Source organism: Nipponia nippon, unplaced genomic scaffold (genome assembly GCF_047370975.1).
Source record: "Nipponia nippon isolate SJK-2023a ecotype South Korea unplaced genomic scaffold, ASM4737097v1 scaffold_7, whole genome shotgun sequence".
Classification (NCBI taxonomy): Eukaryota; Metazoa; Chordata; class Aves; order Pelecaniformes; family Threskiornithidae; genus Nipponia; species Nipponia nippon.
In genome coordinates, this window is record NW_028262391.1 from 48,566,563 (window position 1) to 48,581,159 (window position 14,597).

The 14,597-nt window shown below is 37.1% G+C and overlaps 1 protein-coding gene across 1 annotated transcript; it reads right to left on the bottom strand.

Moving 5' to 3' along the window:
* Positions 1-627: 627 nt before the first annotated feature.
* On the bottom strand, positions 628-14,472 carry CMC2 (C-X9-C motif containing 2). The gene is made up of 4 exons (XM_087739560.1): positions 14,317-14,472; positions 7,342-7,478; positions 2,960-3,031; positions 628-889 (listed from the first exon to the last, which is right to left on the bottom strand). Exons 2-4 carry the CDS (start codon positions 7,420-7,422, stop codon positions 815-817), a joined length of 228 nt encoding a protein of 75 aa, XP_087595686.1. The 5' UTR covers positions 7,423-7,478; positions 14,317-14,472; the 3' UTR covers positions 628-814.
* Positions 14,473-14,597: the final 125 nt, after the last annotated feature.

Sequence of the window (14,597 nt, forward strand, 5' to 3'; positions counted from 1 at the left end):
CAGAATATGTGGAAGAACTATTTAGCTTCTATTTTTGGCAGCACTCCTCTTCAAAAATCACTCAGCACACAGTGATTGTACTCAACAAAAATCAAGGCAATGCTTTGTAAATCCCTGGAAATGTTCCATTCTGAATTTCTAAAGCCGCTTGCTTTGGGTATGACGAACAAATTGTCTTACAACAGCCTACACTGTACGTATGGTTGGCAGGAGGATTTTTAATCTTCTCAGTGGCAAATGGTAGTTTCATCATTTTAGCTCCAATAAAAATACTAGAACTCCAATTATTACTTGATCAGCAATTTGCAATTTCAAGCTACATCTGTTTAAAATTTCTTTTTGCTACTTCATTTAAGCAGTGTTATCACAACATTACAGAGAGTGATGGAAAAGTCAGTCAGTGTTTTGCAAGAAGAAAAGAAAAAAAACAGGGGATGAAAGAAAAACTGCTAAACACAAAGAAATAAATGCAACTCAACACAAGGTAGGGAATATAGCAGCCTTGAACACATAATACTCCACACACACCGATTCCTCATTACTTAACAATCATAACAAAACTACGCCAGAACAAAGACTGGTCGTAATAGTTTTCTTTCAGAGTCAAAAATTAACTTAAGTCGTGAGTGACGATTTATTGTATTTATTTTTTTCCACATTGTTTGCCTTGCTGGGAATGAGTATGTTTTAGGTGCGTTTATTTTTTCACCATTTCACAAACCACAGGCTGAGCATTGGTGATGTGAAAGAAATACTCTGTTAACTTTCAGCCGAGTGTCCCTATGGAGAGGCAGCTGTCCAGCTACAGTACAGCTCACTTCTCTGCGTTTTTGTGAGCATCAATTAGCCTCCGTCGTATCGCCCGGTTCCTGGCCCTGTTTTCTTCATACTGGAAGACAGATAAGGAAATTAATAGATCAGCTGTTATCATTAAACAGATAAGTCAAATTTAAAAGTGTAGCAAGCATTTATTACTCAGGAACAGAAACAATGTGTTTGACAGATGCAGTAGAAATGCAGTTCTTGTTAATATCTATATATTGGTTCATTTTTACTTTGAAATTAACATTTATTTGATTAAAATACATGTATCTAAGTTTGAGGTTATTAAGTTAAAGAGTATTAGAACATTCTAATAAAGAAGATTCAGTTAATCTTATGGAGAAACTTAATTATACAGCCATCTTATGTACGACAGCTACACTTCACACATGAAGTAGGAAAAAAGTTGCATCGGTGCTATTCTAGAGCACAGGTCAGGCTCTTTTCCTTTTAAAAGATACTGATTAATGCAAGTGTGTCTGCCTTCTGAAACATGAATTTGTCATCACAGACTTGGTCTATTTTTGATCCTCGTCATTAATTATATGCACAGATAAAGTAGTATAACAAGATGAAAGGAACAAAGGCAAATTTGGGTTGAACGAGGGTAAGGTGTTTTGGGGATGGGACTCCAGCATAAAAGGGAATCAAGAAAGCCTTCACAGTTTAGATACATGCATAAGAAGATCACACTTTCAAATATGCCCCTGCACTAGCAAAAGCCTGCTAACTTTCTTTCATTGCAGCCAAAAAGGAAACCTTTTCACGGCTAAAAGAAATGAAAAATTAAAAATCAATGCATGATTTGGTATATATTTAATGAGAAGCAAATCATTCTTGGCCTTAAGTTAAAGCATATATTTGTTCAATTTTTTAATAATTGGTATCAAGAATAAAACCCAAGTAATCCCACATACTCAATTCTCTATGGAATGTAATAAACTACTAAGGAGATTGATTTTGGAAAGGATTTGCAGTTTTTCACTCATTATACTGATTGGTTTATAACTGAAATAATGGCCTGAAACATTACTTAACATTTACAGAATGCTTAACTTTTTCCCGTGCCAATATTTAATTTTTCAATAACCCATCCATGTTTTTACATAGAATGAGAACAATGGATCTTTAAAAGCTACAACTGTATCTATTCCATACTTGTGAACAGCCTTTCAGGGGCTTCCTAGTAATGGCATATCAATGTAACCATATTTTAAGAAGGCAGACAAATATAGCCATCAAGAACTCCTTTTAATGTAAAGGCTTCAATGGAACAAAGAAGATTACATGGAAAGAAACTTTACTTCATTATTTTCCAGATCTGTGCTATAGTTTTTACAGGGGGCGAGGAATGGTATTTGACACAAGCAGATGAAATTAATTCCCATAGACTGACAGAGGGAAAAGAGGGGGCCCAAACTGTCCTGGCTGTTATGCACTTGAAGTCTTCTTTTTTAGACACGATTGTGAAAATTATGCCAGAATTAGTCAGTACAATTTCAAGTGTGTGAAAAGTTCATTTACATGTTCTGTCATGTAGGCATGACAACCACAAATATAAAGACCAGTTGATACTCTTCGGAAAATGCGCCCATGAGCTAGTTAATCTACTTAAACTCCTGGAGTCTTCCATTCCTTCGTATCAGCAGATGTAGTATGGCAACGAGTAGGTCCTAAGCAGCAATATTTTCATTTAGGGCCTAACTCAGCAGCTCATCAAGTAGTTTCAGTCAGCATAACTGACTTCAGTAATAAGCGTTACTCATGCAGAAGTGACCATTGCTGCTTTATATTCTATTCTGTGTAAATACCACTATTAAAAAAAATTAAGAAAAAATCAGAAGCAACCTGTGAAGTGTCAGTTCCTATTTGCCATATTTGTTTGGTTAAGATGTGTGTTGGCCTATTTTTATACATCCAAAAATAGACCATGCCATTTGTTAAAGCCAGATTTTATCTGACAAATTTATCAAAAAAAGTTTAAATTTGGTCTCAAATGCCCACTCCAGAATGTGCTTACATTTCAAGGGCTATTTATTGATTTGTACTACTTAGTAAAAAGCAACTGTATTTCTATCCCCTGGACTTTTTTTTTATTATTATTAAGCATTTAACTTGTAGTAAATTTGTTTCTTACCTCTTTCTTTAAGCACTTCCGCATCTCACGATCAATATCATTGCAATGGCCAAAAAATTTCAAAATGTTATGCTGATAAATCAGGGAGAAGAAAAAAAAATTACAATTCAAAGGTTTCTTCCTGTGAAGCTCTAAATTTCTTAGAAGTCACTTGCATTTTGCAACATATCCTGGTTGTCTTCTCCTTTTCTCTTTCTGTGAAAAATGATGCTTTGTAACTTTTTTACTGAGTAGCTACAAGTTAGACCTACTCCTGAACCTCATTTGAACCACCACCATCTTGCTGAAAGTTGAAGGTACTCACCATGTTGTATAACCAGACTACAATAGGATACCTAAGCTGAAGCTATGAAGTCTAAATGTAGAACATACATTTTATTGATCTAGGAATCAGTCTTACAACTTTCACTTACGCTAGCTTCAATAATGTTAAAAAAATAAACATTCTGAACTCCAGTTTGTGATATAGAAAGGTGTAGGGAGATCTACAGGCATCCTGGAGGCAACATCCTCTGTGCTTTAGTTTTCATTATTTCTTCATGACCTAGAGAGGCAAAGGACTTGATGCTACATCATCCCAGCCACGTGAAGAATATGTTGTTGGTCCAAAAGGTGCAGGCACTAGGCTTAAATGACTGAAGTGTTAGAACTGGTATAAAAAATGGGAGATTAAGTTTCTCCAGATCTCAAGGTTAATAAATAAGATGCATTTACCATCTTTATGACACAGCTAAACTGTGGGCCTTATGCATACTTAAGTGTTACTTAGTTTCTGAAAAACTGCAGGCATTGTCCTCACAAAGGCACTCCCCAGCTAACCTGATAATATTCACCATAAAAATCTGTCCTCTTAGCCAGGATTTCCTGAAGTGTTTTCATATTATTGGCCATCAAATCACTCTCAGAATGCATCCTTCTAAAAGGACTACTTTTTCAGAGTGATGTTTGCTAACATGCCACAGAATCTCGCAGCAGAGCATCCAAGGAATTCAGAAGACCTGAAGGAGTGGAGATTTTAGTAGATATTTACAGCTATACCATCAACAGAGACAATTGGGCCAATCTTTTAGAAAACTAATGAATTAAAAAAAAAAAAAAAAGACCTTGAAGAACAAAACAGATGAGAATGAAGCCACTTCCATAATTCAGAGGGAAACGCATGCACATTTCTGTAGCTGATGAGCAACTAGATGGATTTATACAAGTAATACAGGAACGCTATTAAGAATTCAAACAGTATACAAGATTTCAGCCAATAGAACATGACTGAAAGTAGGACAGGGTTAATAAAGATTATGACAAACACTTAACTATAGCAGTGCTATAATTAGCTTGTTTATACCTCTCTGCTTTATAAAGGGCATCAGATGACACTCTGAAGCACTTGCATGTGATAAATGGTCACTTTACTGCAAGCTGATCTTGCTTTTACAACAGTTTCATTTTAGCTAATACAGATTTAATTTTGTATTCTATTCCCATACCTGCGTGTTAAATTTCAAGGTGAGCGCTCACATTTCAAGCTAACTCCACTCTTACTAGTGCATACAGTGAGTTGAATCTACGTTTATTTAGCCAGATTCCTAAGCTGTCAATTTTTTGGCTCAGATTATGAGGAAAAAAGTTTCTCAAAAATAGTTATTACTTCTATTACAGCGACATGATTGCAAGACAATATGCATTTCTTTCAGCTGCCACCTATAAAAATAAGTCTCTTTAAAGCACACACTTGGCACCAGAGTGGAGTTGTTAAAAAAAAAAAAAAAAAATCAAAATAATGACATCGAACAGGAATTCCATTAACCTCCCCTCACTAGATGCAAAACTTGATATAATGTGTAGGTTCTAGATTAGGAATAAAGTAAATCAAACTGACTTTTGTGAAAATGCACACACAGGACACCCAATTAAAAAATAACGCTTTTCATTCCTCAGGAATATTTATTTAAATTGTAGATGAAGGTTCTTAGCATATTTTGGCATTATAACAAAACAGCAGGTAGTCACTGATAACTGATTAAGATCACTGACTTTTCAGATTTCAGTAACTTCAATTTTAAAAGAGTATTTCAGTACATTACCCTTGAATTTTCAGCAAAAAGGTATTGCTTCCTTTCAACTAGGTGTGAAAGAAGCCATCTTCATCCTTTCTGTTCCGAGACTGCTAGCACAAATACCCTCTCATAGTTGAGCACAAAACCGACAAAAGTAATTCCTCTTCATGTAAAGATCAACTTGAAACAAAACCAAGAGAATATAATCCTGTGCATGACTTTATTATTCTTGCTCCTAGTCCCTTCATAAGTCAAATTGGCAGCAGATTGCTTTGAGTAACTTGCTGCCAAGCAATTCAAGTACACCTTTTAGTTCCAATTCCCTCTTAAATTCAAGGCAGTCTAATAAGCTACATTATACAAAAAGCCTATGATACTTGTATATTAACATTCATTTTTATTAAAAAAAAAAAACCAAAACAAAACCAACAAAGCCAAAAAAACAGTCAACCATTACTTTGAAGTAGTAAATTAATATTTCTGGATTCTCTACTCAAAGCATAGAAAGGCCAACCATGTATGTACCAAAAAGCAGGACAAATCTGAGTGTATTTTCTTTCCTGATAGGATTTGCTTTCACAATTATGAAAAATTAATGACAACATTTTAATTTTATATTGCCTATAGAAGTTTTATTCTCCTCTTAACTGATAGTCATTTTATTTGGCAATCCTTTTGATACTATAGTACTTAACATACAAGGAAAGTCTTCTCACTTAATTCCAGCTACTGAACACTTTTAGCTACATTACAACACTAAAGTTGTTTCAAAAAAAAAAAAAAAAACAAACCAAAAAAACTAAAAAAGAAAAAAGTCTCTACAATCTCTCAAATTACCTAAAGCATTTTTAGGCAAATTAAAATTTTAGAACTCAGAAGAAAAGCATAACTCTTACACTTAATACAACTTTACAACTTTTAGTTTTAAAGCTTGGGGATGTTCTGTACAAGAACTTTGTATCCTAGGTTTAAAAAATTTAGACAGTGCATAGGAACAGACAGGCAATGGTACAGGAAGTACCACCTACAAGACGGCATCAACAGATTCCAGTGTGCTTACATTTCAAGATATTGCACTACAAGCGTCAACAAAACACAACTAAATGTTGCTGAACAAACTCAGTACAGTATACTCACTGCAAGTGAACTTTAGTGTTAAAACTCTGCTCCCTTCATTGTTGTAATTTAGAAATCATAAGAAAGTGTGGTACTGCGAAAGTTTTTTTTAATGTTAGTTTAGCTACTTTAAAAATCTGCAAAAATGTTGTTATCCCGCTTTCACGCAAAACGTCTTCTCTCACATTTCGTGTATTATCAACCTTGTTTTTCTTTCTGTAATGACTTTTGCAAAGAAAAAAATGAGAATTCTGCTCAAAACAGTAAAGCTAACATATGTATTGTCTTAGAATTTATGGATAACTGCATTACAAAAAAGTATAAACATCACATCTGAACACAAAGGTGAAAATATTGTAGATTGCACATAATGGTGTAAACAATTGATTTCACATTCATATTCAACATTTAAATATATTTTTGTCTGAGTGGAAACTATGAAATTGAACTTTTTATGCACTAATACAGAAATTAATCTGTACTAACATCTATTTAGAGTACACAAGAGAACTGGGAAAATCATTAACAATATTGCAACAATGCTGCAGATAGCTTTCATTGCAGGGGCTGACTCCGCTACATCTAGAGGTTTACTACAGAGGAAATTAAAAAAAGGGCTTTTAAATGAGGGAGATGATTCTATCTTTTTGAAGCAATGAAGAGCCTTGAGAAGCCTGAAGACAATTTGGCATTTTACATCCTTGGGTAGGTGCCTATTAAGAAGATGGAAGTCAAACAGTAATTCGCATTTAGCTCTCAAAGCATTGAATGTAAGGCATGCTGCATGTCCGGATCCCTGTCAACACATCTGCTTATAAATAGACTGAAGCATCTGCCCAGTGGACAGCTGGAATATGGAAATGCTGTGAGCATACAAAAAGAGGGCATGTGAAGTTGCTTCTATTATTGTTTTTTTGAGGGGCACAGAGTACTAAAAGGTGCAGAAGTTATTGCAGTTCCTAAAATTGGTCCATACTTGTCAAGCTGTAGCACAGGAAATTTTAAGGCATGTTTTATTTCCTAAAGAAATCACTGGCAAAATTTTACACACAATTGGCAGACACCTCTTCAGTGAAAACGTACTAGCTACATTTCATGGCTGTTCTGCCTAGAGGAGGTTTTTCTCTCTATGATCATATAATATTCTCACTAATTTATCTGCCACTCATTTCCCCAACCCACCCACTCTTTTCTCTGCTCTAAACTCCTTACCTCCTTGTGACACTTCTTGAGCAGACTGATAACTAGGTTACATTCCTCAGTGTGCAGATGAGGAGACAGGTCTGGATGCATCTTTAGTTAGGGATAATTTTAGTAGTACAAGGACAAGAATCTGAGAAAACTTCCACCTGCCAACATTAAAATATGAAAGTATAACTAGAAAGCTTGAGTTAACCACTTAAGATGTTATCACACAGTATTATTTTAACAAAAATATTTTAGACCAAAATGCAGCTTAATATGTATAATTTATATTACACAGTTAAAGTAATTAAAACCAATATGTCTGTTCTTCTACACAGCCTAAATGTTAAAAGTTAACTAGAAGTTTATATTCTTTGCTATCATGGACATAAGCATGCATGTGGGATTTTAATTTTCAGGGACTCCCTAGTAGCATTAATCTTTCTTGAACTGCAGATTATCTTTTCACTTTCCTAGTTCAGTTTTGTTCTTTCTAGCTTTAAAAAAGCTAAGTATATGTCATTTTCTTTCTCCCTTCTACAAAGATGGATCAGAACAGGAAGCACAATGATATTTCATTATAGCACTCAGAACTGGCATCTTTTTTAGTTATCTACGTGCTTTTTAAAAAATCCTGAGCCAAAACATTGATGATGCTTTAAAAACCAGTACTTAATCACTTAAATCAAAACAGTAATGATTTTTGTTAATTATGCCCAATTGGAATATCCGTTCTTGCAACTTCACATTGTTGCCTCTTGCCCTTTCACTGTGAAACACATCTGGATCTGTCTTCTGCATGAATCCCCCATTCCTTCAAATAGCAGAAGACAGCATTTAGGTTTCCCTCAAGTCTTCTCTTTTGAACACTAAAGCAGCCTAGCTCCCTTCACCTTGCTGCATATGCCAGCTGTTCCACCCTCCTGACCCTCTTAGTTTCCCCTTTGCTGGGCTTGGTTTTTTATCATCTCTGTTAGACTGTGGGACCCAAAGATGAACACAGTATTTCAGATGTGGCCTCAAGACTGCCAAGAAGAGGGGAATAATAATAATAATAACTCCCCTTGACCTGCTAGCTACACTCCTAACACAGCCCAGTATGCTGTTAGCCTTTGCTGCCGCAAGGGTGCACTGCTAAATCACGTTTTAACTGCATGTCAACCAGGACCCCCGGGTCCTTTTCTACAGGGTTCTGTGGGGAAGGAGCAAACTTCATTCTAGAAATAAATTTTTATATTACTTCCCATTTAAAAAAAAAAAATTCCCATAAGAATTTTTCAAGATCTTTTGTTGAAAAGAATAAAAGTGTCATGTGATACTGGCTGAAATAAGATGACATCTTTGTTGTGGAAGATCACTTAAGTAGGGAAGGAAGAAGAAAAGTCCAGTTCATACCAGGACAAGTGGGCTCATCTTGACAAAATTCTACTTGTGTGACGCATACTGCCACTGAATTAAAGAGATGCCTTTGTTTGTTTGTTTACTTAGCATTTTGTCATTCCCCCTCCTCCCAAAGAGATCACCTTTCTAGCTGCAATACGTTCAGGCAAATACCACTACAACTTCTACTAAGTAGTCATCACTGTTTTAATGCTCCAGCTAAATAGACAGGCTAAATACCAGTAGCCGGCGGTCAGATTTTACAATTGCAAAATCCCAATATTCAGCTGCAGTGCTGGTAGCTACAATCTACACTGCTACTCCTAAAATACTCAAGTAATATATTTGGCTTGAAGAGGTACGTACACTAACTTACCCAATACTTCCCATCATGTTCAGTTACATTCCCATAAGCAAACTAAATTTTAAAAATCCAAACAGATTTAAAAGCCTCTTGAGAGCCATGAGAGTATGTTCCACATAGTATTGCAAACCCATGTAGTAATTTCTTTCAAAAATCTTCCCCCGTACTATCTGGAAGTCTAATATTACACTATATATACTCTTAGCGCAGAAGAAGTTGGAAACTGTACAAGTTGCTTAAGCATTCTATTCAACAAATTAACAAATGAACCTTGAGAAATATGACAGCAGGAGCACGACTGTAACAGCAAAGTGATTAAGAACCCTGCTGTGTTACTGCCACCAGCTTTTGATTGCATGCCACACAAAGTCAATATGTTTTAAATTTATCAGTAGATATTTTTTGATAGCACTAGAGTTAGCATTCCCTTGAGAGGGTGACCTGCTCAATGACTGCGCATTACTTTAACATGTGTGAACCCAGCTGATTATTAAATCTCTTCATCATTCAGCCTCCGACCGCTCTTCCTAAAACTGAGCTGGCTGTCTCAGAAGGAGAAAGCAAGACCAGTGCCCTAGTGAAATAGGTAGCATGCACATCAGCACAGGCCAGAAAGTCACAGAGAGCATTTCAAGGAAAGATTCGTTATTTCTAAACTAAGATTACTAAATCACTGCCATTGTTCACAAAATTATTCTCAGAGAAAGTGGATGAAAGCTATCAATGCCACAAATAGATAGGTGACAGTGTATTTCATCAATTAGAAGCCTTCTAACGACTCAAATGAATTTTCCAGTGGCACCTCTTGCAGGACCGATGCTACAAATCAGAGGTCCTAACTGTCACACCAGTTCATAGATCAGTACCCCTGAAATTCATTTTCAAATAACATTCAATATTAAAATCTTTCAAGTTCAATTACCAGATATGGTACTTAGCTCATGTAGGCTACGATGGATTAAAGTAACAAAACATCTTACAGTGGTCACGGAAGGCTTAACTGGAGCCTTTAAGTACTTCTGAAGTTCATGACTGAACAGTGTTATCAGTGCTCAATAATACATTTATGTTTAGGAGTGTCAGATTAGACAATGATTTATAAATGATCAGAGAAGGCTAAAATATTTTTGCTGGAGGGGAATGACTCTGACGATGAAAGAGTTTCAAGAGTAACAAAAACATGTATGAAAAAAGGACAGGATGAGCTATTTGTTTCCTGAGTTTCCTTTTAATAATGTTCTAACCTAAAATAAAGATAAGAGGTTGCCATCTTACCAGAATTTAAGTCCTCATGAACAGAATTTTATATAGGTAGTAGCTTGTAAGGAATCTAAGTATGAAAAAATACTGAAAAAAAAAAATTCGCAGAAAAAGATTGGGAATAAGCAATATAAATTTCTCTGAGGAAACTACTAACAAATGCTGCATAAAAAATGTCAAGGCAAACGTGCAATTGCGGTAGAAGAAATACTAGCAGCAAAGTATAAGAACAATATTAAGAAAATACAGGAATTACTTTAGGAGGAAAATGGACTGTAAAACGCTAAGCAAACATTAATATCTGAAGCGACTATTTGGAGAGAAGTATTTAGATGAACGCTTAACATAAAGGCACTGAAATATTTCACTGGGTTACACAAAAATTGTCTGCCCTTTAATGTGTTTTAGATGAGATTTTGAATTCTGCACAGTTTTTCCTTCCATGTTAAAAATTACACTACATATGTATCTAAATAATTTGGTTGAAATGCCTTAAGAACTAACTGCAAATTTCTATAAATTATTAGCCTCCAAAGGTAGAGGACATGGATAAAGATGATAGATCTTTCAACTTCCTTAACCAGTTTCTAAATCTACACTATCCTTCAGGGAAAAAAAAAGAATTAAGAAATTGTCTGGTTTCAGTATCATGTTCTGTGTAGTTTATTTTAAAGTGGGGAAAACGGGATGTTCTGGCTTTATGGTTTCCAACATAAACCAGATTATTATCTTTTTAAATCAAAAGCCTAAACTTAGAAATTCTCTGACAATGATACTGAATTTCCAATGCTAGTATTTTTGTTTAGAAAAATAATATTTGTAAGATAATTCCTTGCATAAGCAATCCTGTACACTCAGCATTTCGAATTGCTAAAGATGTCCTAACAGGAATCAATATATAAGTTATAAAGAAGTGACACTCATCCCTAATCTGAAAGCCTATCTATACACACATTCAGTGCATTAAATATTTAATATTAATGTGCAAAAGGAACCTACATGTATTATGGAATTCACAATAAAACTGTAGATACCTAGCAAGTAGGCAGAAACCAAAAAGGCTCTCCCAAAAGAGCAGGCAAGAGCACCGCATGCATTTCATTCACACTCCTGTGAGACACCAAAATCCAGGATGAAGTGCTTGTTTCTCTCCACATGCTAATTTCTCCTCCTGACCTCCGTAAGGGAAATAGCAGTAAAAGGACCTAGCCACGTGGAGAAAGAAGGGGTTTGGTATGTTCCCACTTCTTTCCCAAATGAAGGCGGAGATCAGCATGTCAGGAGTCCAGGGAAGTTCCTTCCTTCTTTTCTAGGATCTCCCATAAATATGAACTAACAAGTTACTTGATGCAGAAAGAAAACTAAATGAGCTTGCTGTAGTCTCACTGATTAGCTTAATGCTTAATATTTCCATGTTTGGGGGACAACAATGAAAGAAAAGGTTTAAATCTAGATAATTGTTTGCCTAAGACGATGCTTCTATATTTCATTAAAACACATTAGAGTATTTCTAAACCAAGTTTTGCTCATTTTTCCATTTAAAAAGTTGCACACGAAAGTAATTTAATTTTTTTCAAGTTTCTGAAGTCAGCAGGGGAAAAAAAACACACATGAACTCACATATTGCTCAGAAAAAATGACTTCTCAAAGCAAAATGCAAATCCTTGTTCACCAGTCCTGAAGATGAAGCATTGCATCTGAACATCTACACTGCTAATCGTTAGGCTCCTTAACCAGAAAGAGAGCGCTTGCTTTCTGCAGTACTACAAAACACAGACATTTGCTGCATACTCTCCAGTAACACCCACAAGGCGGCAGCATGACCACGCAAAGGAGAACATGTACTAACAGAGGGAAGGGCGAACAGACCTGCAAATTCCTATAAAGCTCACTCACCATGTGTAACACTTACTTTTGCACTTCATTTCACTGTCTAATTTAGGTAAGACCAGACATTTTGGTTATAAGTTCTCAGTTACACAGTATTGTTCTATTTGGCTTCGGAGAAAAATACTTAAGAAGCCAAACAGCTCTTTGTTTACTTAAATCATGGGTGTTTCCTCTAAAATTATACAACGTTTTAGCATAAAGAAGGATTCAGCTCCACACCTTACTGGTTGGTGTTACCTGAAGATATCATTCATGTCACTTCAGCAGAACTTCTGCATTCCTAGTATTATCTTTCATACACAATTTATAATTTTTTTTTATGATAACAGCTTAGAATACCCAGAAGATCAGTCATACAGTGAAATGAGAAATCACAGGTGATGAACACCATTTCAAAAAGCCTAGGGAACTCTGAACTAAGGACTCTGTTTCTAGCTTATAATAACATAATTGACATCTTCCAGATTGGGATATTAAAGTATCATTCCATGCTGCTATCCTTAAGGTTGTGATTAGGCACACTGAGAATGACCCCTAACTGTCCAACGTTTCCAAGAAATTTAGCCAGACACCTTCACTTTAATAAAGCAAGTTTAGCTAAATCTTATAAAAATTAGTCACAACCTCTTGAATTTCAGTCTTGAAAACTATGCACTAGTTTTCCAATATTACATATTAGAATGGGGGGGGAGGGGAATAATTTAGATACGTATCTATGAAGACTAGTAAAGAATCAGGAAACACAAAAGGGGGGGGAATTATGTCTATTAAAATGTTTTTATATTATGTAGATGGCATTTACTTTCCCTGAATCTAAAGAATAATAATTTAAAAAGCCCCTTTGATAAGATTCATACTGATTTTAACTGTCTTTTTACATGACCACTTTCTGCCAACAATTCAACATCCCTCCCATCAGCAGAATGAGCGCTCACCTGCTGCTTTTAGTAGTAAGCATCTGATAAAACTACATCATACCTGATTTCATACTTCGTAAAGCAAGTTAAGAAGGTGTTAGTGCTAATGAATAAAGCAAGTTGAGTACCAGCTTGAATATCAAGTAATTTCTACAGTTTTATTTCTGGCTAAAATAAATGATCAAGTAAAGCACAATAGGGCACTTTCACCTCCCGGCAATTACTTAAGGTCATATTCATAGAATAAGCATCAGCATAGTTATGGGACAATTAGTGGAATATTTTTATTATAATATGCAGCAAGTCACACTGCACAATGTAGCATTCTATCACAAAAGATTACTGAAGCAATCTCTTTCTATTCCTGCTCTGTCTATGGAGAATATACAGCCAAGAATGACAAGACCCAGCCAGTATAAAAGTAAAGCATGCTGAAGATGAGGTGCTGTCGCTAAATTCCCGTTTTGCAAGCTGCTCTTGTACTTCAGCTGCATCCACCAGACCGGGCTTCGTTTCATTACTATTGCATTAATTTCCCAATCTAGCAGATAAGAACACTATAAATTTAGTACTGCTAGCAGAATTTTCTTGCTTGCTATAGAACTGCTTTTCCACTTCTGAGAGAAAGGGATCAAGAGGATCGTGCTCCCCTGATGGGAAAGACAGAACCTCATCCCTTTAGCAGAAAGACCTCCTCAAGAAAGGCACATAGGACTTGGCAAACAATAAATACTGTTAGCATAGTACAGCTTTGCTATCAGGTGAAAGTGGCGGCTACACTGTTATCAACAGTTACAGCAGGAGAAGAGGCCCACTGAACTAATCCACGCGTTTTCAATCTGTAGTTCCTCAGTGCTCCCAGGTGTCCTTAAGACAGCGATGGGATACACACAGCCACAAGGAAAAGCAAGCTCACGACAGTCGCAATGGAGAGCCTCGCGTTCCCACTCAGAACAGCCTTTTTAAAAGCCCTCCTTGAGCCCTGAAGGAGGATGCGAGGTGGACAGAGGGTCCCGGAAGCCGGCCCCGAGCTGAGGCAGGGCAGGGCACGGCTCCCCCAGGGCAGGCGGTGGGGTGAGGCGGGGAGGGCATCTCCCCACATACCCCTCTTTTCCTTTAGGGATAGAAAGGAGCAATACTGCCCACTCGGGTCTGGCCAAAGCCTCCCCTCTCAGCCGTCCTCGCACTTACTCCAGTCGCCAGAGGACGAGCCCAGCCAGGCGAGGCAGGCAGCGAGCGCGACACGCCGGCCACGCAGGGCCGGGAGGAGGCGCGGGTGACCGGGTCAGGTCCGACCGGAAGCCGCCTCAGCGTACCCGGCAGCCGCGGCAAGAGCCCTCACGGCGCCGGCGCGCGGCGGGGCGGGGCGGGAGGCGGGGCGCCTTGTGATTGGGCGGCTCTGGCACCGTGCGGAGCCTGATTGGGCGCTTCGAAAGGCGGGCGGCGGTTGGCGGGACGCGCGGCGGGCGGGA